Genomic DNA, 17001 nt, shown 5'->3' with positions numbered 1-17001 from the left:
TCACGTTGCTGGAAGAGGAGATAACTATATATAAATGCAGTCTTGAGTAGTGTATCAAATAGCTACTAACGGGGACTTTTCATGTGCCGGTATAACTCGCATCTTTACTATACAAGTCCTCGCTGGATTTTAACTAAGAACTCGTAAAGAAGCGTCTCCCCATTGACTGTAGGCACATGGAGAAGACACAATTTCATGGCAGAATTGGGTAAGCAACTTTGACATTTTGAATTGAGCAAAGTGAGAAGCACCGGTGTAAAATGAAAATCAGGATGCAAATTTACGAGTCACACGTGCAGGGAAGTGTAGAGGTCAGTGAGTGTGGCACCAACACGCTATTGACCAAGGGGAACATCTAAAGCCAGTTGGTGGGATACTGTAATAGCAAACCTTTGTGGTTACGAGTTGACCGTTCAACATGTGGAACCCAATCGACAGAAGTGATGGTGAGGTATCGTTCACATTAACTGCGATAACCTCGTGACCTTGAATGCTGAAGAACCGAAGAGTAGCTTTCACGCAGTTACGATACAAGAAACTCCAGACAAACATGGGCACTGTTACAAAAGTGAATCGTTTCATTTGCACGCGTACACAAGCAGGTGGGCCCTTCAGACGTCGGCGAGGCAGAATACAGAGGGCACACGCAAGAAAAATAGTTTCATTTAAAAAAATGTACATCGAGTGAAGAGCCACACGCTGGGTACCTGTCGCTTGGAACGTGTGAAACGCACGTGCACGGGCACACATTATGGGTAGATACAATTTATATATACACACGCATACCCACACACTCAAGAGTACAAAATTATGTACCGATCACGCTTGTACATGCACTTACAACTCAATTGCATTCACACGCGCGTAAAAGTGATATACGTGTCATACGCACATACACGTTGCTTTGTTTGTATACACACTGCCATACTTTCAGAAATAAAGCATTCACACAAATGCACACACAAACTTCCAAATTATTAAAGCGTAAACACACAAATGCATACTCCCACACAAAACGAATAAACTTGGTTTTGCATTTACCCAATGCCTGAATTTTTGGAAGCATCCGTCATTGTTCTATAAGTCAGGATTCTCAGAAATCGAGTTTCAACTTAACAATGAACCAAGTTGAGCCAATATGAATGAAGCCCTCAGTAACATCACTTTTCAAGCTCAACGAGTTGCAATGCATCAGAAACTATTCACCGTTCTCCCCACCACATTCACCCACACAGTTACCGATCCTAATTTTCCTAAATACTGTACGCCATTTGGGCAGACTGCCATTCATTTGAAATTAAAGATTTCGGAGTTCTGGGCACTAGATGTCTCAACGGCTGTCAGAAGCAAACTGCACACGTGACCAACTATGAAGGCTGGCATGACACACGAGGGGGGGGGGGTAAGGCGAGAACCACAGCTGGTTGTTTCACTCGCGCCAATATTCACAAACTACATCGGACACATTCTCTGCAGAGCAATGCCAGGGAAGACGCCCTCTGCTCAGGTTGGTTTTGCTCATGCGTTGAGGAAGAAAACCAAAATGGCAACGTAACTGGTGAAAACCAAAGCACCAATTAAATATTCAAGTGACAATGTGACTGTATGATTCTTTTCGAGACACCGATGCTCATGAATCAGCACCGTGTGATTCTTGGTAAAAAAAGCGACTAGAGATTCAATAAGGTTCGTGTGTAGCCAAAACGAGAAGAGAATAATAATTGTTGTTCTACTGTTGGCTGAGAATTCCATGGATCTGCAAGCTTCAGGACCACCATGGGGAGGATAGCTTTAAGGAAGCGTGGGAAGAGCAAACTCGCTCATGCCACACGTGCCAGCGCTGGGGCAGCTTGACTCCGATTGCAATCAAAGTTGTGGCTGAAGGAAAACGGGGTCAAAGTCATCCAAGAAATACATCGTTCAGTGATGCGAAACTGGTGGGATGCATGTCCAGCTGAAGCGATGAACAGTCTTGAAGGGATTGGAGAAAGCATACTCGGCCACCAGAGCCTCATAATTCTCCAGACAATGGTGGGAAGTTCCATGTGTGCTGTACTGAGTGTAAGTTCTCCACGTGATGACTATACACTGCATCCAAAAAAATCATCATACAAGAATAGGCTTTTGCACCAAAATTTTGTCTAGCGTTGCAGTGATGGCTTATTTGGCAGACAAGCACAAAACGAATAAATCATGCATCCATAAAGCTGAACAGTGCCCAGTCTAACGATTATGTAGGGAGACCATTAAGAATGTCTGTTACCTATGTTATGAAATTGAGGTGTAGCCATTTTATCGGTAGGAGATTCCAGAATGGATTCTAATTTTTCACTCCCGTCTACATCGGTGCCAACATCACAGCTGCAAAACAACAAGTAGAACCGATTATGCAACATATATATATATTTTTTAAACTATTATGTATACATAATACAATATACAATGACTCCCAATTTAGCATTATAGGTAAGTGTCGTGAGCAAACACCTATCATGGTTGGCATGGCACGTGAGATGGTGGTCTGGTCAGCACATGGGATCGGCTACCTTTTGACTCTCCAGTGCCATCAAACCAGGTACTCATGTTAGACCGAGTTAACTTAGGAGGGGTCCAGGCAAGGTTCAAATACTAAATTCCACTTACAGTGCAGTGCACCATCCACCACGTTACCACTGCCATTCGCAGCACACACAATCGTCATACTCACGTGCCCGCAGACACACATACATGCATGCATGGCTCCCATCCTACTAAAGAGGGCAGCCCAAAATCCCCTTAAAATGAGCACGTGATGCACACTAGGACTCCAAAGTGCTTCTTCACGAGTGTGAGGACTCAATGACGGTACATTCACAAAACACGCTGACCGCAACGCCATTTGTTACAAACTCCAAAAGCAAAAAGCACCAAGCTCAGCTGCGTGGGCAGGCTCAGCGACTATCTTACAAGAGTGTACACGAGGGGAGAAGAAACTCAATAAGTTACCGGCGGTAGGAGCAACAACGTCTGCCCTCATCCCGATGGGTGCACATGACTTCCAGACAAAAGTGTGCACGTGCACACACACACGTGGGACCAAGTATAGAGGTAAGGGTGTTGCCGGATGTTAAACGTGTATTCCTGTGATAATGCCTACATGCAAGAATGATTTATCTCGTGAGAATGTGCATTCATGGGCAAAATGTCTGCACAAGAGATACTATAGTATGGACAAAGGTGTGCACCCTTTCGCCAATGTGCGAGTTTATGTGTGAGTGATACTAAGTGGATGAGTCTTAAAACGCGCAAGAGTTGTGCAGTATCACTGTATATATACTACCCTTTAATATCCTCCACCCTCAGTCCCCAGCTTTTCCAGCCAACTTTGCCTCCTCCACAACACTCATAAAGCTCTCCTTGCTGATCTTCAGCAGGTCCCGCAGAGTCTTATTCTCGAGCTGTGGACCGCACATACAAGCACCGTTGACAAATCTGGACATGTACTGCATCGGAGGGTGTAGTATAAATAATAAATGATAATGAAACCATCATTCCTGGACTCCACTTATCAAAACCGCACGCATGAGATGGCACTTCATTCACACGGCGTGGAGAACGGTTTGCACTTGTCCACCATCCAATAAACATGTACAAAGCATGAGAATCATGATCAATTGCATTACTGTCAGCTGCTTTCACACAATTTCAGTAGCTGATATATGTACTTCGTTTTGGGGGGAAATTAATATACTATTATATCGTATTACTATATGCGAGGCATGGAACGGTGGGTGCAGTGGTTCGTGCACTGAGTTCTAACATGAGTGGCGTGTGGTATCTGAACTGGTACTAGACACCAACCCGTACTAACCAATCGTGGTCACGTATGGTCCATGACTGATGTGTATTGACAAAAGTCTTTATATTATTAACCAATTATAATAATTAGCATAATGAGGCAACGCTTAAATTATGTGTAGAAACACTTTCTTCATTGCTAAAGGTACAGCCCTGCAATTTCTTACTTATGCAACTGCTGGCAGATGGCCTCCCACTAGAGCGAGCTCTGGGGAACCCCCTTTGGAAGAGGTGGAAGGAACCACATTCTACCCCTTCCCATGCAATGTGCTGATGCGGCTGCGGTTTACCAATTTATACATCTGCGTAGACAGAGGGAGGGTGAATGAATATCCTTGCTCAGTGTTTCAACTGCCATGCCGGAAGACTGACCAGCGACCTCTGGATTTCTCCTTAAGTACTTGAAACAATGAAACTTTGACAATTTATTTCAAATTATTCTTGTAAGCGGTGTAAAATATGTGCATGGTATCGATGCTAATGGTATTACCTCCAGCTGTGCCATCTTCTCCTGCTCGCGGATGACCTCTGCGTCATCGGCATTGATGGCCTTCTTCATCACCGCTGCCATCTCGCACACCTTTTCCACCTGCGCCTGCAGTTCCTGCAGTGGAAAAACACAAAGATAAAGATAGCCTGAACAGACTGTTGGGGTAAGTGCTGTCAGCGAGCACCTATGAAAGGCCAGCACGGCACACGAGGGTGTGGGTGGTCAGCATTACGCCCGGCTACCTCTGTCTCCCTCAGTGGCCATATTCACACATTGCACCAGGTACTCATTTGAGGCTGAGTCAACCTACGGGAGGCACAGGACTGGTTCACAGACACGCAAGTGTAACATTTATTTCAGGATTTGGACCTTAATACAAATTGCACAATACCAGCGTGTGCGCATATATAAAACACACAACAACCAGCACTTCAATGTGCTTATTTAGATAAACCCACACATTTATCAATTTACTTCCCGAAGTGGCCAGCAGAGGGCAGTGCAGAAAACAAATCCATATTTTTTACTGTATTCTTTGGGTCTTTCGGTAAAGTCACGTAGATGGTTTCTTTGAACCATCTACGTTATGAATTCCTGCAGTCACGAAAGCTTTAAGTCAAGATTTTTTACTGCACTTTTTTATGCTCCCACGTCTATGATCTCTCCCTTCACCAATATATAATCCACACGACCCGCACGGCACGGGGAGGCCCTCATCTAGCAGTGGACTGAGAATGGACTGTACGTTGCAAAAAAACAAGCTATACCATCATAAACGTCACAACTGCACACTTAGGTTCCATACCCAAGTCACCAGGTGGTGGTCGTGGTGATCAAACCATCAACCTAGGTAATTTTAACTGACCTGGTGTCAGGTGTGCCAAAATGGTTGATCAACCAATCAATCACAAAGACAGCAAAAATCAAGCAAAAACAAAACCTGAGTTTGCGGTCTCCTCAATCAAAAGTTATTCGACGAAATAGGCAGTCACTCTCTACTTTCAGCATGCATTTCACATTTTATAACACACATTTCTCCAGAATGTACTATCAGTCAGATATGCAGTGATAAAATATTCCTCCAAAAGAGGGTTGCCAAACAGATATGTTCATTCAATACAAAACGTGGGATTTTAATACAATCCAGAGGTTGGTAGAAACAAATATTTGTATATCAATGTTCGAATAAACGATGAGCTGTCCCACCACAGCAACGCAGCACTTTCACTTTACCCCGTGCTTCCCGCACAACACAAAGTGACATATAACCGGTGCTTGATTTCTACAAGTCAGCATTTGGCCCTTCCCTCCTCCCCCCACTCTCGGGCTTAAAACAACACTGTGGTCATAATTGAGTGCCATTTGTTTCGCATTTACGATACTTGGCCAACATAAAACACGGTCAAGAATTGCGCTGTCAGTAAAAAAAAATACATCCCATCTTGGTCCGTGTGTCCATAAAAAAAAATAAGAAGAGCATTGAGAATCCTGTTCCATAACTCTCTCCTGACAGACAGCAGATGTTCATTGCGTAACGTTAAGGGACATTCTCAGAAGATGATACTGCAGAACCAGAGACCAGTAGGTGTCTTCATTATGCTTATCTCACAAAACCAATTAACAGTGTTAAGCGAAATACTGCAAAAGAAATAAACTTGGACTCCATTTGCAAGCTCGGCATTAATTGTGGATAACCAGTGGAGAGCTCTAACAGCGTGACTCATCTGAAAATGATGGTTAGCACTATTCTATTCATGTTCTGTGAGTCTATGCTCCCATGTTTTCATTACCCGTCTTTACCAACCCTCACGGAAGTGTGGCGAGTTGAAGTATGGTCAAACAATCCCCGAAACCTGCGTGGCATGAGGCGGCCCTCATCCAGCAGTGGATTGACAAAAGAGCTCTACATCTCGATTACAAGAATAAAATTAAAATACTGTAAAGCTCTGTAAAGCAAACTTATGAATCCTTAAGAAATTTACCTCGTAAATGATTCTTTAGGAATCGACTTCTGCCAATCTGGAGGAAGCCATTACTGTTGAAGTAAATGGATGCCGATAGAAATATAAATATAAGTGGGCAAAGTGAGCAAGGGATACTTAAACGCAGTGCTTGCGTAGAACTTCTCTGGGGGCACCTCAATCTGCCACGCTCACCTTACAGTGGATCTCCTTGAGCGTGAGGACCACCTTGTTCTCCTCCGTCTTGTTGGAGGACAGCAGGCTCACCATCTGCTCACGGTACTTGCCCATGATCAGCTCAAGGGCCGACTGATGTTCCTCCAGGGCAACCCTGAGCTCTGTGAATGCGCGCACAACACGTGTCCGTATGAATGCACGAACGCCCGTGCACACAGCTCCACAAGTGCACACTCTCAAGGCGCTTTCATGCAAAGGGCAGACACAAGCATTAAGATTATTGTGTGAGATTGTGAGGCAAATTGGATTTACAAGCACCTGTTTTGGTCCATCATATTGCACACATTAAGGTAGTGTGGCAAGTCCTACATTGGGCCACCTTTGTTTACCCAGTGCTGACACCACACTCCAGATACATATTTGAAGCCGAGTTTGTGTAGGAGTCTCATGGAGCTTTAGACACCACTTGCGACTGGTGTTACGCACTATAACGAAGCTAGGTACACTTTTAGGCCACGTTTAGTGTAAATGGCTCACTAGTAAGCCACACAAAAGACCCACGTCTTCTGGGTTAACTGCTTGGCCTAGAGTAACAGTCCAAGCAACTTATACACAGCATTATGCTACCCATGAAAAGATGCTGCTTCTCAACTCGCTCAAAAGTGAGATAACTGCCAGAGAAAGTCAGGGGCAAATTATTCATGCAGATACTTCCTCCACCACTTCTACAACAATGCCATTCCTCATGGAAATGGGGAGGGTAGAGTATTCAACGACACAATATACCTGAGGAGGTGTTTTGTTTGGTTGGGGTCGATAAAGCCTCACGTCTTTGTGGTATGCTGCAGGTTCAGCAGCAGGATCCCTCAAGCTGGTCAAAACATATCAATGTAGGAGCCAGAGGACACCTCCGATGCACCCCTCAATGACTCTATCCTACGTGTCTTTATCCGTGCCTGTTTACCATCATGAAGGTGCCCATTTACCTTGAACAGGAGATCGGGGTACACGGAGGCAAGAAAAATAACCCAATGATCTGGCATCTTGATGGCTTTGTTGGCCTTGAGCAGCTATATGCATAAGTGTAGATTGTTTAATTTAAAAAGCCCCTACATATGCTACAGGACAGACAGAAAATAGCATATATGCAGGATCCCACTGTCTAAACCCACACTGGAATACTGCAAGTTTGTCAGCATGCCTGGCAAGAATATGTTGCATAATTCTTGCCAATACCTTTTGCAGGATACTGAGGAAGGAGATACCCTGGTAGTTAGAATTGAAGTTCTCCTTTTTAATACAGAGACCACGATTGCGTCCTTCTAATCCTGTATAACCCTGTGATCCAAACAGTTGTGATATCATCCAAGGAGCATACACACAACCATTTTTCTGAGGAGGTCATTCCTGGCCACTACTTTATCTGGTCTCTAGCTCCAGGTCACCCTTTGCACCTCCTTGGCAAAGGGCAAATTCTACCAGCCACTCTCAGCGTGTGGCTATTTTTCCAACCGTTGACGTTCCACAACCCTGATAGTATAATCTATGTTGCCCCATGAGGTTGCTTGCATTGAGGAGCTCCTCCACTCCACTCCCTTAATTATGGTAATCGGGTTAAGTTCTGCTGGTATTTAAGAGTATTTCATGATCACAAGTACTTTCCATCTCAGCGACTCACAACCACCAATTATCCTTGCAGTGCTAACCGGCTCCCTGGACCTCTGACAAAAGGCATGGGATGTTCTAACATGCTGGGGATCGGCGCCGCACTTTTTTCAACAAGTAGGAACACCTCCTTCATTAGCTACAATGTACGGAGAGGCCTCGATCATGTACAAAGAAACATCAAAGCAGCTGTGTGGGCTACAATCCTAAACCTTATGTCACCATTAAGAGATGCTAACCCCAACTGCAAACAACAATCACATGCTCACTTCCAACACCCAACAGCAAGCAGAGACCAGGCTGTTCTGGGTTTGATTGCAATCCTAGGTATACGCTCACTCTAACAGTGGAAGAACAGCAGGCAAAGATGACCTACCATTGGCCAGTGGGCCTAGAGTATAGCTTCTGGTGTCAGTCACCTTGAGATATACATCCCTGCAGAAGTGGGAAAGTTTAACACGTAGGTTTTCGCGACTAATATATCATCCATAAAACAGGTTTTTTTGGGCTAGATTGCGTAAATATATAAATGTGTCGTTAAACCCACCACCACCTGACAGCCAATTAGTAAGGTTTGTCACATAAACAGAACATGCAAATTCGTTACGAGTACAGCACAACGGTGTGTTGGAGAGAAAATCCACAACATTTACAATCTGAGTACGACGTTTCGCCAGTAATTACAACTTCATCAGAAAGTGTTATCAAACGCCAATTAAGAATGTCACAGCGCTCAAGAGTCTGGTGTGACCTGAACCACACGCAGCTGCCTTTGTCTTCCAGGACTAATATTTCCACACCTGATAATGTACTCCTCCTTTAAAGTTGCGTTGACCTCGGGGAGGTTCGGGGTAGGTTCAGACACCTCTTGATCCCCATGTTACCCATGGCTGGGAATCACACTCAGGATTTTAGTGCAATGCATGAACAACCACGCAACAGTTCCCGACACCTCCAAAAACACATACGTGCACTACACATTTATTCGGTGCGCTACCTTTATTTTCCTGCTGAAGCTCCCGGATCTGCCGATTCTCCTGCTGGATGCCAAGGACGAGCGCTGAGCGGGGCCGGTGCCGTGCCACCTCATTCAGCTCTATCACCTCTTCTTGGTACTGAACACACACATGGATACAAAAACCCGCCTAAATACAGCCTCGTAATTATTGAGGTATATATTTAACGAGATTCAATTATAGTGAGCATAGCAGAAGGGGTGTATGGGCCAGCATCACACAAATATCGGCATCTTTGTTCCACTAGGAAATATGTAAACAGCCATACCAAGGTACAAGGTATAAACATTAGTAATAGGCAAAGATGGCTCGGAGTAAATATGGATGCACCAATCTCTTGTATACCAAACATGTTAACATATATATAAACTTGAGCCTGGAAGGTATAATACAACACTCGTGGCAAGAGGTCGCAATAGGGTACAAGATACCTGTACCCTACCTGATACCCGGCTACCCGTACCCGGCCGGGTACCCGTACCCGGCCGGGTACGGGTACCCATTTGTGACCCTGGTGCGGCCGGGTATGGGTACGGGTAAGGAATCAAAACCCGTTTGCGACCTCTGCTCGTGGCCCAAGTGCCAGCACTGGGCAGCGAGCATTCATTCACCTGCTTCATGGCTTCCACGCGCTTATTGAGCGCAGACGTCTGCTCAATGAGCGACTCGGCTGCGCTGTCATGCTCCTTGAGTCGGTCAACCAGCGCACGGGCGTCCGCTAGAACCTTGTCCATGGAGCAGCTCATGGCTGCTCGCCTGGCCGGTCCACTCGCCCTCCCACTAATCCGCCACTCGTCTTGTCACTATTCCGCTTGTCCACTTGCAGTGCGATCTCACGCCCACTCTGGGAGGCTGCACACTTCCGCACAAAGAAAGCAAGCAATTTTTAAAATCCAGACATACGAGGGTGTAGAATGGGTGACGATTGTAATGGTATGTCAGAGCACTGACCCAGTGTCTCCAGATTGAACAAAGTTTTTTGTACTCTTGACTCCAATATGAATGACTGTGATTGTGATTTAAAAAAAAATCACGAATTTAAAGGCCCTGTACGTGGTTGTACGTGCCCGTGTAAACCTCAAAATGCTTACTATGACCTACCATTAATCATAACATGACTTAAGATCTTAATTAGCAATTTACAAGCATCTCAACGAAAATATTTTCCTGTGACAATGCATAGTTAACGCATAGGTCCTAATAGAGAATTGTGTTATCTTGGTTAGACACTTTCAAAATATCAGTGTTACATATTTTTTTATCCGGCTGGGTAGCAAGGTGGTTAAATCCACAAGCACAAGGCTAGAGTTAATATCCTGGTTATGGGGAACTAAGCCCGTCATCCTGACATGGTCAATAACGTGACTATCACAGTGGTTGTTCTAAAGAGACTGACTCTACCACGGGGAATGTGGAATTTCTACCACTGAAAAAGCCCCACCACAGATGAGTGCCCCTCCAATTCGTGCTTGAGCAAGGTGCAGCTGTGGCTTGGGTGAGTCTCCCTGCTCACATAAAGAGTAGAAACGGAGGAGAGCGAAGACAAGAGAGAAACAGCGGGACAGATGATGAGAATGTTGTGATAAGAGGCGCGAGTTACAGACGTTACATTGTAAAGTGAATAATTAAAAAGTGAGGTGCACAGGACAGTGAGCAGGGATGACATGGATGAGATGGCAGTGATGGTGGAGAGAGGGGAGTAAGTTTGACACGTAGGCTTTCGCGACCAATAGTATTCATAATACAGATGTTTGGGTCAGATCGCGTAAACGTATGTTGAACCTCTTTCACACCGTACGTAGCCAACCATGCTCATCGGAGGTGCCGGAAAATACAACTCGGCAGAGATGTAAATGAGACGGTGGGCACGCGAGGGTGGAGATACACGCCAGCAATTTGTCCGCGAAGAGTTTGCGTGTGGCGAGTGACACGATCGAGGTTGTGAGTCCGTGACAAGGTAGTTGACAGTGGGGAGTGGGGGGAGGTGGGTAGGGTAGAGATGGTAGAGATAGCAATGTGCTTGGGGTAGCGTGCGACGGCGGGAGAGAAGGGTAGAGTTAGGGGGTTAAAGTTGACACGCTCGAGTGAGGGTCGAGGGTAGAGTATGAGCCGAGAACAGGGGGGACGCGCGAACGAAGCCACAACCGGGGAGTGCCACCCCCTTCGACCCGTACGGGCATCTAGGCAAGACCGAGGCTCCAGCCGGGCGGCACCAAGGCGTCAGCCCGGTTGCTCGTGTCGAGCGCGCGAAGCCGTCGGCGAACGGGCAAACACGCTCGCGGGTACGGGGGGAGGGGCTGTTGTTCAGTGAGAACTAAACAACAACGAAAAACAAGACGCGGGAACTCACTCCGAGGCGATATTTCGCCAAAGAAAAACTACGGAGGCCTCCTTCCTCGCTCTCCCCCCCAACCCCCGCGTCGTTCAACCAACCTTCGGGAGCGTGACGTCACCGGAAGTGAAATGCAACGGCCACGTGGGGGGTGGTGGGGGGTGGTGGAGGGGGGGGGGTGGAGGGGGGGGTGGTGGAGGGGGGGTGGTGGAGGGGGGGTGGTGGGGGGGGGTGGGGGGGGGGTGGTGGAGGGGGGGGGTGGTGGAGGGGTGGTGGTGGAGGGGGGGGTGGTGGAGGGGGTGGTGGAGGCGGTGGTGAAGGGGGGGGGGGTGGAGGGGGGGGTGGTGGAGGGGGGGGTGGAGGGGGAGGTGGAGGGGGGGGTGGAGGGGGAGGTGGAGGGGGGGGTGGAGGGGGGGTGGTGGAGGGGGGGGTGGAGGGGGAGGTGGAGGGGGGGGTGGAGGGGGATGTGGAGGGGGGGGTGGAGGGGGGGGTGGAGGAGGGGGGTGGAGAGGGGGGTAGAGGGGGGGTGGTGCAAGGGGGGGTGGAGATTGATTGGAGACGCGTGTGTGGCATAAACCCCACAGCAGTCGTGGTCTATCCACTGCTGGATGAAGCCACTCCGGGTTTCGTCACCAAAAGAGCCCCCCCCCCACTCTCGACGAGCCGTCACGGACCGCCTCGCCGCCATCCGAATCAATTTGTTCGGCAAAACATGAATTCGTCATGTGCACACGCTGCACGCGCCTGATGATGGTTGAACACGGACCATGTGATGTGAGATAAATTAATTTGGTGATGTGCTGCTGTTGCTTGCGTTGGCAGTGGTGCACGGACACAATGTATAAACAAACAAAACAACCCTTACTCTCATGCCTCTATGTGCTCTGAAGAAGGGCCATTGGCCGAAACGTCGACTATGTAAAAACATTTTAGGCAGTGTAATCGACAAATGTATTGAGTTTTTTTTAGATCAAATAAGTTCTGTATCACTTGTTTGCAATTAACAGTGGTTATTTAGATCCATACATAGGAACGTGGAATATCTCAAGGTAACCAAAGTTGCTGAACACCGCCCAAGACTCTTCTGAGCTTCTAAATACTTTCACTTTTTTATTTTCTTTTGCTACGGTAATGCACATGTCAATCCACTGCTGGATGACGACTTCCACACCACGTACGGGTCATGTGGGCCACCCTGGTTAATGTGGCTGGGCGAAGGCGTGGAACAGACGCGGGAGTGTAACTGTGAAGGCGACAGGGGCGGTTTCTTCATTAGGGCGATTGGGCGACGCACCACCAATGTCATTCAACCACAGAGTTTCGTGAGCCGTTACTGTGCCTCTGGATATAGTCCAATCAGCGTCATGCTACGTTCTGTGGAGTACCGCCTCTTTTTGGGCGATTTCCCTCCGGCTGAGAATCGCCCCGAGTGTTCCCATAGACTTACATTCAAAGATGTTTTTTTTCGAACGGCAGGCGCTGCAATGCATTCTCTATGGCTTCCGCGAGGGCTCGCACTAACGTGCTTACGTCATCATACGTAAGCACGTTTCAGTCAACAATATAATTTGTCGCCACCTAGTGGAATCTTTAATAAAAGAAACTGAGTGGATTGTAATAATAGTGAGTATAGAAACAAACAAGATGTATTGTAAGAGTCACTTTATTTTTCATTACTATTAAAGAAGTGAAGTTGCCTTTACATGCTTAAGCTGTTAATTTATCCATTGCATGGGTGGACCTTATCCTTATCAATCATCCAGACATTTGCCCCCCCTGAGAGATTTTGCAGGAGCCGCCACTGGAAGGCGAGGGTTGGTAGATCCCGTAAATGCAACTGTAAACACCAATGGTATTATATAGTCTTCTTGTACAGTCTGGACCAGCATAGCAATTCATTCCTGTACAGGGGTTGTCTTGCAAATGAGTGATTATGATCTCAAAACATATTTAACGCATTTCTATCTTCATATTGCTCAATGACTTTCCAGAAGTGTGAACATTGGATAAAATGTACATTTTTAACTCGTAAATCATATTTTCAGAGTGGATTGACACATTGTTTATACAGAAGCAAGATTCAATCCACAAATCAGCCTAAACCTGTGAATGACTTGTAAATAATCTAAATATAAAATTCAATATAAAATGATATACAGTGTCTGTGTATTTTAATTAACAGTATACATGTCTCATATTTAACAAGTCGTATTACTTGCTTCAAATTGATGATGATGAAAACTGTAACCCTTCGAGGGTTTTCCACATTAATATTTTAGCTTGACCTCCAATATCACCATCCATCCACAAGGGGCCTGCGTGGCCCACTGATTATTCCGGCTCAAATGAAGGATCCAGGAGCTGGTCCCCATCTCATCACCTCTCTTCCCACTTAAAACAGCTTCCTGGACTGTGACGTGGCTTTTCTAAAATATCTAGAGACATTTTTTTTTAATTCATATTTTTTCGTTGTGCTCGGTTAGAAATGTTTTTTTTAGATGTATGTACAGGCCTTTGTCAATCTACTGCTGGATGACGGACTTCTGGTGCCACGCTGCGCGTGTCGTGAGGGATATTTCACGATTCGATCCCACGCTCATCTTTTAGACTTGTCAACTCTGCAAGCTATTCAGGGAGATTTATTATTATTAACAATTTTATTCCTAAAATATCCCGTTAAAATATCCCGCATTGCTTTCAATAAATGGTCATTGAGAGACTAATTCCTGTAGAGACTTCCGGTCAATCACAACCCTATGATCAGTGATGGGTCGGTGAATGTGGTTGAGCATTTGACGTATGAGCATAGACGTAGAGTACAACGATATGTACACGTACTGTGGAAGTCGCTGCACTGCCCTCTGTTGCTTACAACGTAGTACCGCAGTCTATCCGAATCTTTTTTTATCCTGGAGAAATCCGATGAGCTATGAAGCTCTTTTTCACAGATGTGCAGGGGCGGATCAGAACGTTACAACAAACAGCACAAAGAAAAAAAACAACAATCGGATGCAAAGTATAGGAAAGAAAAGCAAACCACTAAAACAGATGTGTTGAATGGTGATCGCCCATCTATCGGCAAACATAGATCGTAGAGTACAATGTACCGTCTCTTAAATGTACATTTTCACATTCGTTTATGTTTGTACTATATTATATCAGAATAACGCCTGCCAATACTTTAAACAAGGTATCCGACCGCCGCATAGATGCAGTACTGCCTCAAAGAAGAGCTAGATTATCGTTGTAATGCATTTCTTGCAATAATGTATTCTTTACTGTGTCTTCCGCTGTGCCACGGATAGCCACTGTAGAATCTCATTATTTGAATAAAGATGCAAAGAAAATCGCCATTAACTTTGATGGGAATTTATTGACAGTCTAGGAATTGTCAATAAACTCCCCTTACATTTCAATGGCCATCCCCTGCGTCTCCATTCAAATTTATTGCATTAATTATATTGTACAATTCTTCTTTAACAGAGTGTTTTGCTAAATGTCACGTTCAGGTGAACGTGGGGAACACCCCGTTGAGAAATCGCGATTCTATCACAAGTCACCCGCGAAGAATCATAGGATTCAAATATGATCCCTACAGAAATAGCCCAACACTATTCTTTATACATAAAAACAACTGTAGTTCTCTCATATTGAACACTTATTTGACCAATGTTGGTCTCAAAGACGGTTACTGCATCGCGCGCTTTCAGATGCACTTCTGCGGCCGTATAGAACGCTCTTCCGTCCGATATTAGGAAGCCACTGGAGCTATGCACTTTAAGATATGATATTAAAAATATTTTTTTTCTTCTTGGTTCTTTCGGTAAAGTCACGTAGAAGGGAAATAATAAAATAATAAAAATAAAACATAATAAAATAATTCTCACGACGTTTCAAATGGAAATAAAAATAATTTATTTAGAACTGCTTTTTGTGTTTAGTGTGCTATCCTTCCCCTGTACCTCCGATTAGTTGTCTACGTGCGGTGAAAAAGAAGTTAAACTTACATCCAGACACTCACATATATATTACGTTACATTTGTACATATACCTACTATAATCAACCAGGAATGTCTGTCCTTAACGCTCGTGACGTCACTCCACATGGACCAGCCCCCCTCATTAATGTTCATGAGCAAGTGACGTCCTCCAAATGGACACCCTCCTCCATTCATAATAATTAGCGGGTGACGTCACTCCACATGGAGGGGGGCGAGGCGCCTCCTCCCCCCTCCTCGGCGTCAACTTACAAACCCTCACTACAAAGGCAGAACTCTGACGTCACGCAACCTCCGTAACGCTGTTGAGACATCAAAGTAAAAAGGACGTCGTGATGAATAAGGGATTATCACCTTCAAATGAAATAAGCCTGTGTCACCGCGCCCTTACAAACTGCACACGCATTGATGCAATATCATGTCGCGGTCTGCTTTTCGCTTGCACGTTTCAGAGATTTACTGCAATACACCCGTCCTTGGACGGGCAAAAGGCTAGTAATGAACATGTACCCCTTGAATAGCATCACGCATAAGTATAAACGTGTCGTTAACCCGCCACCAACCGACACAGCCAATTAGTAAGGTTAGTCACGTAAACAAAATGTGCCAATTAGTTACTACTTCAGCTCACCCGGTGTGTTAAAGAGTAAATTGACAACATTTATAATTTGAGCACGACGTTTCGCTGGTAATTTCGTCCAGAATCATCGGGCGATTTTACCAGAATTAACAACTATGACAAGCATGGCTCGTGTCACCCTCTAGCCAACACAGCTTTTAAAATACAGTAATATTTTGCAAGCTGATGTATGAAATTCGCCTGATTCTTTGGTTGCATTGGAAACTGAATTGTGCCTCCCCTCCACCTCCCTCTCCCCTCCCCCCTCCCCTCCCCCTTGCCTCCCCTCCCCCTACCCTCCCCTCCCCCTCCCTCCCCCTCCCTCCTCCCTCTCCCCTCCCCCTCGCCTCCCCTCCCCTCCCAATCGCCTCCCCTCCCAATCGCCTCCCCCTCCCCTCCCTCAACTCAATAGTTTTTGCACCTACTTAAGCCGAGAGGAATTTACGGACGATGATGACTCAGGTATTTCTATATTCAGACGTTTCAATTGTTAAGAGGTTGGTTTGACCGGGCATGTCGTAGATTTGTTTTGCTTGTTTAGGAACATCAATGTGTTTTAGAAGCATGGTTTAAAATAATTTTAAATGTGTCGTGTGTTCATGATAGGTTTACGCTTCATTGTATATTGCAGGAGTTTTATCTATGTTTTAATCGGGGAACAGTGAGTAAGGAGACCCCTACTCCGCAGTGTAAATAATTCCTTTGCTACGTTTCCACGACCACTGGAAAGCAGACCCTAGCCGTGATTTGTATCTTCTCTCAACTCAATCAGGAGCCACGCTATAACAGAATATAATGAATCCGCAACAGAATGAATGATAGATTATGTTAAATGCTCTGGCCCAAATATGGAGTCATTGGGCGTGGCTTTGTCCAAATGAGGAATACTGGAATGGGATTCCAGAC

At 45.6% G+C, this 17001-nt stretch overlaps 1 protein-coding gene across 2 annotated transcripts; it reads right to left on the bottom strand.

Annotated features, from left to right (window-relative positions):
* Window positions 1-555: 555 nt before the first annotated feature.
* FGFR1OP2 (FGFR1 oncogene partner 2) lies at window positions 556-11576 on the bottom strand. Of its 2 annotated transcripts, XM_078856556.1 has the most exons (7): window positions 11497-11569; window positions 10588-10651; window positions 9758-10005; window positions 9128-9245; window positions 6484-6626; window positions 4328-4441; window positions 556-3437 (listed from the first exon to the last, which is right to left on the bottom strand). In XM_078856556.1, exons 3-7 carry the CDS (start codon window positions 9890-9892, stop codon window positions 3339-3341), a joined length of 609 nt encoding a protein of 202 aa, XP_078712682.1. In that variant the 5' UTR covers window positions 9893-10005; window positions 10588-10651; window positions 11497-11569; the 3' UTR covers window positions 556-3338. The 2 variants fall into 2 exon arrangements, with proteins under 2 accessions (XP_078712682.1, XP_078712681.1); XM_078856555.1 differs by lacking the exon at window positions 10588-10651 and having other exon boundaries at window positions 11497-11576.
* Between the last annotated feature and the right edge of the window lie 5425 nt (window positions 11577-17001).

Source organism: Lampetra fluviatilis, chromosome 5, assembly GCF_964198595.1.
Source record: "Lampetra fluviatilis chromosome 5, kcLamFluv1.1, whole genome shotgun sequence".
Lineage (NCBI taxonomy): Eukaryota > Metazoa > Chordata > Hyperoartia > Petromyzontiformes > Petromyzontidae > Lampetra > Lampetra fluviatilis.
The sequence above is the reverse complement of the archived record's forward strand: the minus strand, read 5'-3'. Positions and strand labels throughout refer to the sequence as shown.

Coding starts and splice junctions, on each gene's coding strand:
- FGFR1OP2 (XM_078856555.1), bottom strand. CDS start 9,892: ATGAGCTGCTCCATGGACAAGGTTCTAGCGGACGCCCGTGCGCTGGTT. Junction 9,246..9,757: donor GCGTGGAAGCCATGAAGCAG/GTGAATGAATGC, acceptor GTGTGTGTTCAG/TACCAAGAAGAGGTGATAGA. Junction 4,442..6,483: donor TCAAGGAGATCCACTGTAAG/GTGAGCGTGGCA, acceptor TTTCCACTGCAG/GAACTGCAGGCGCAGGTGGA.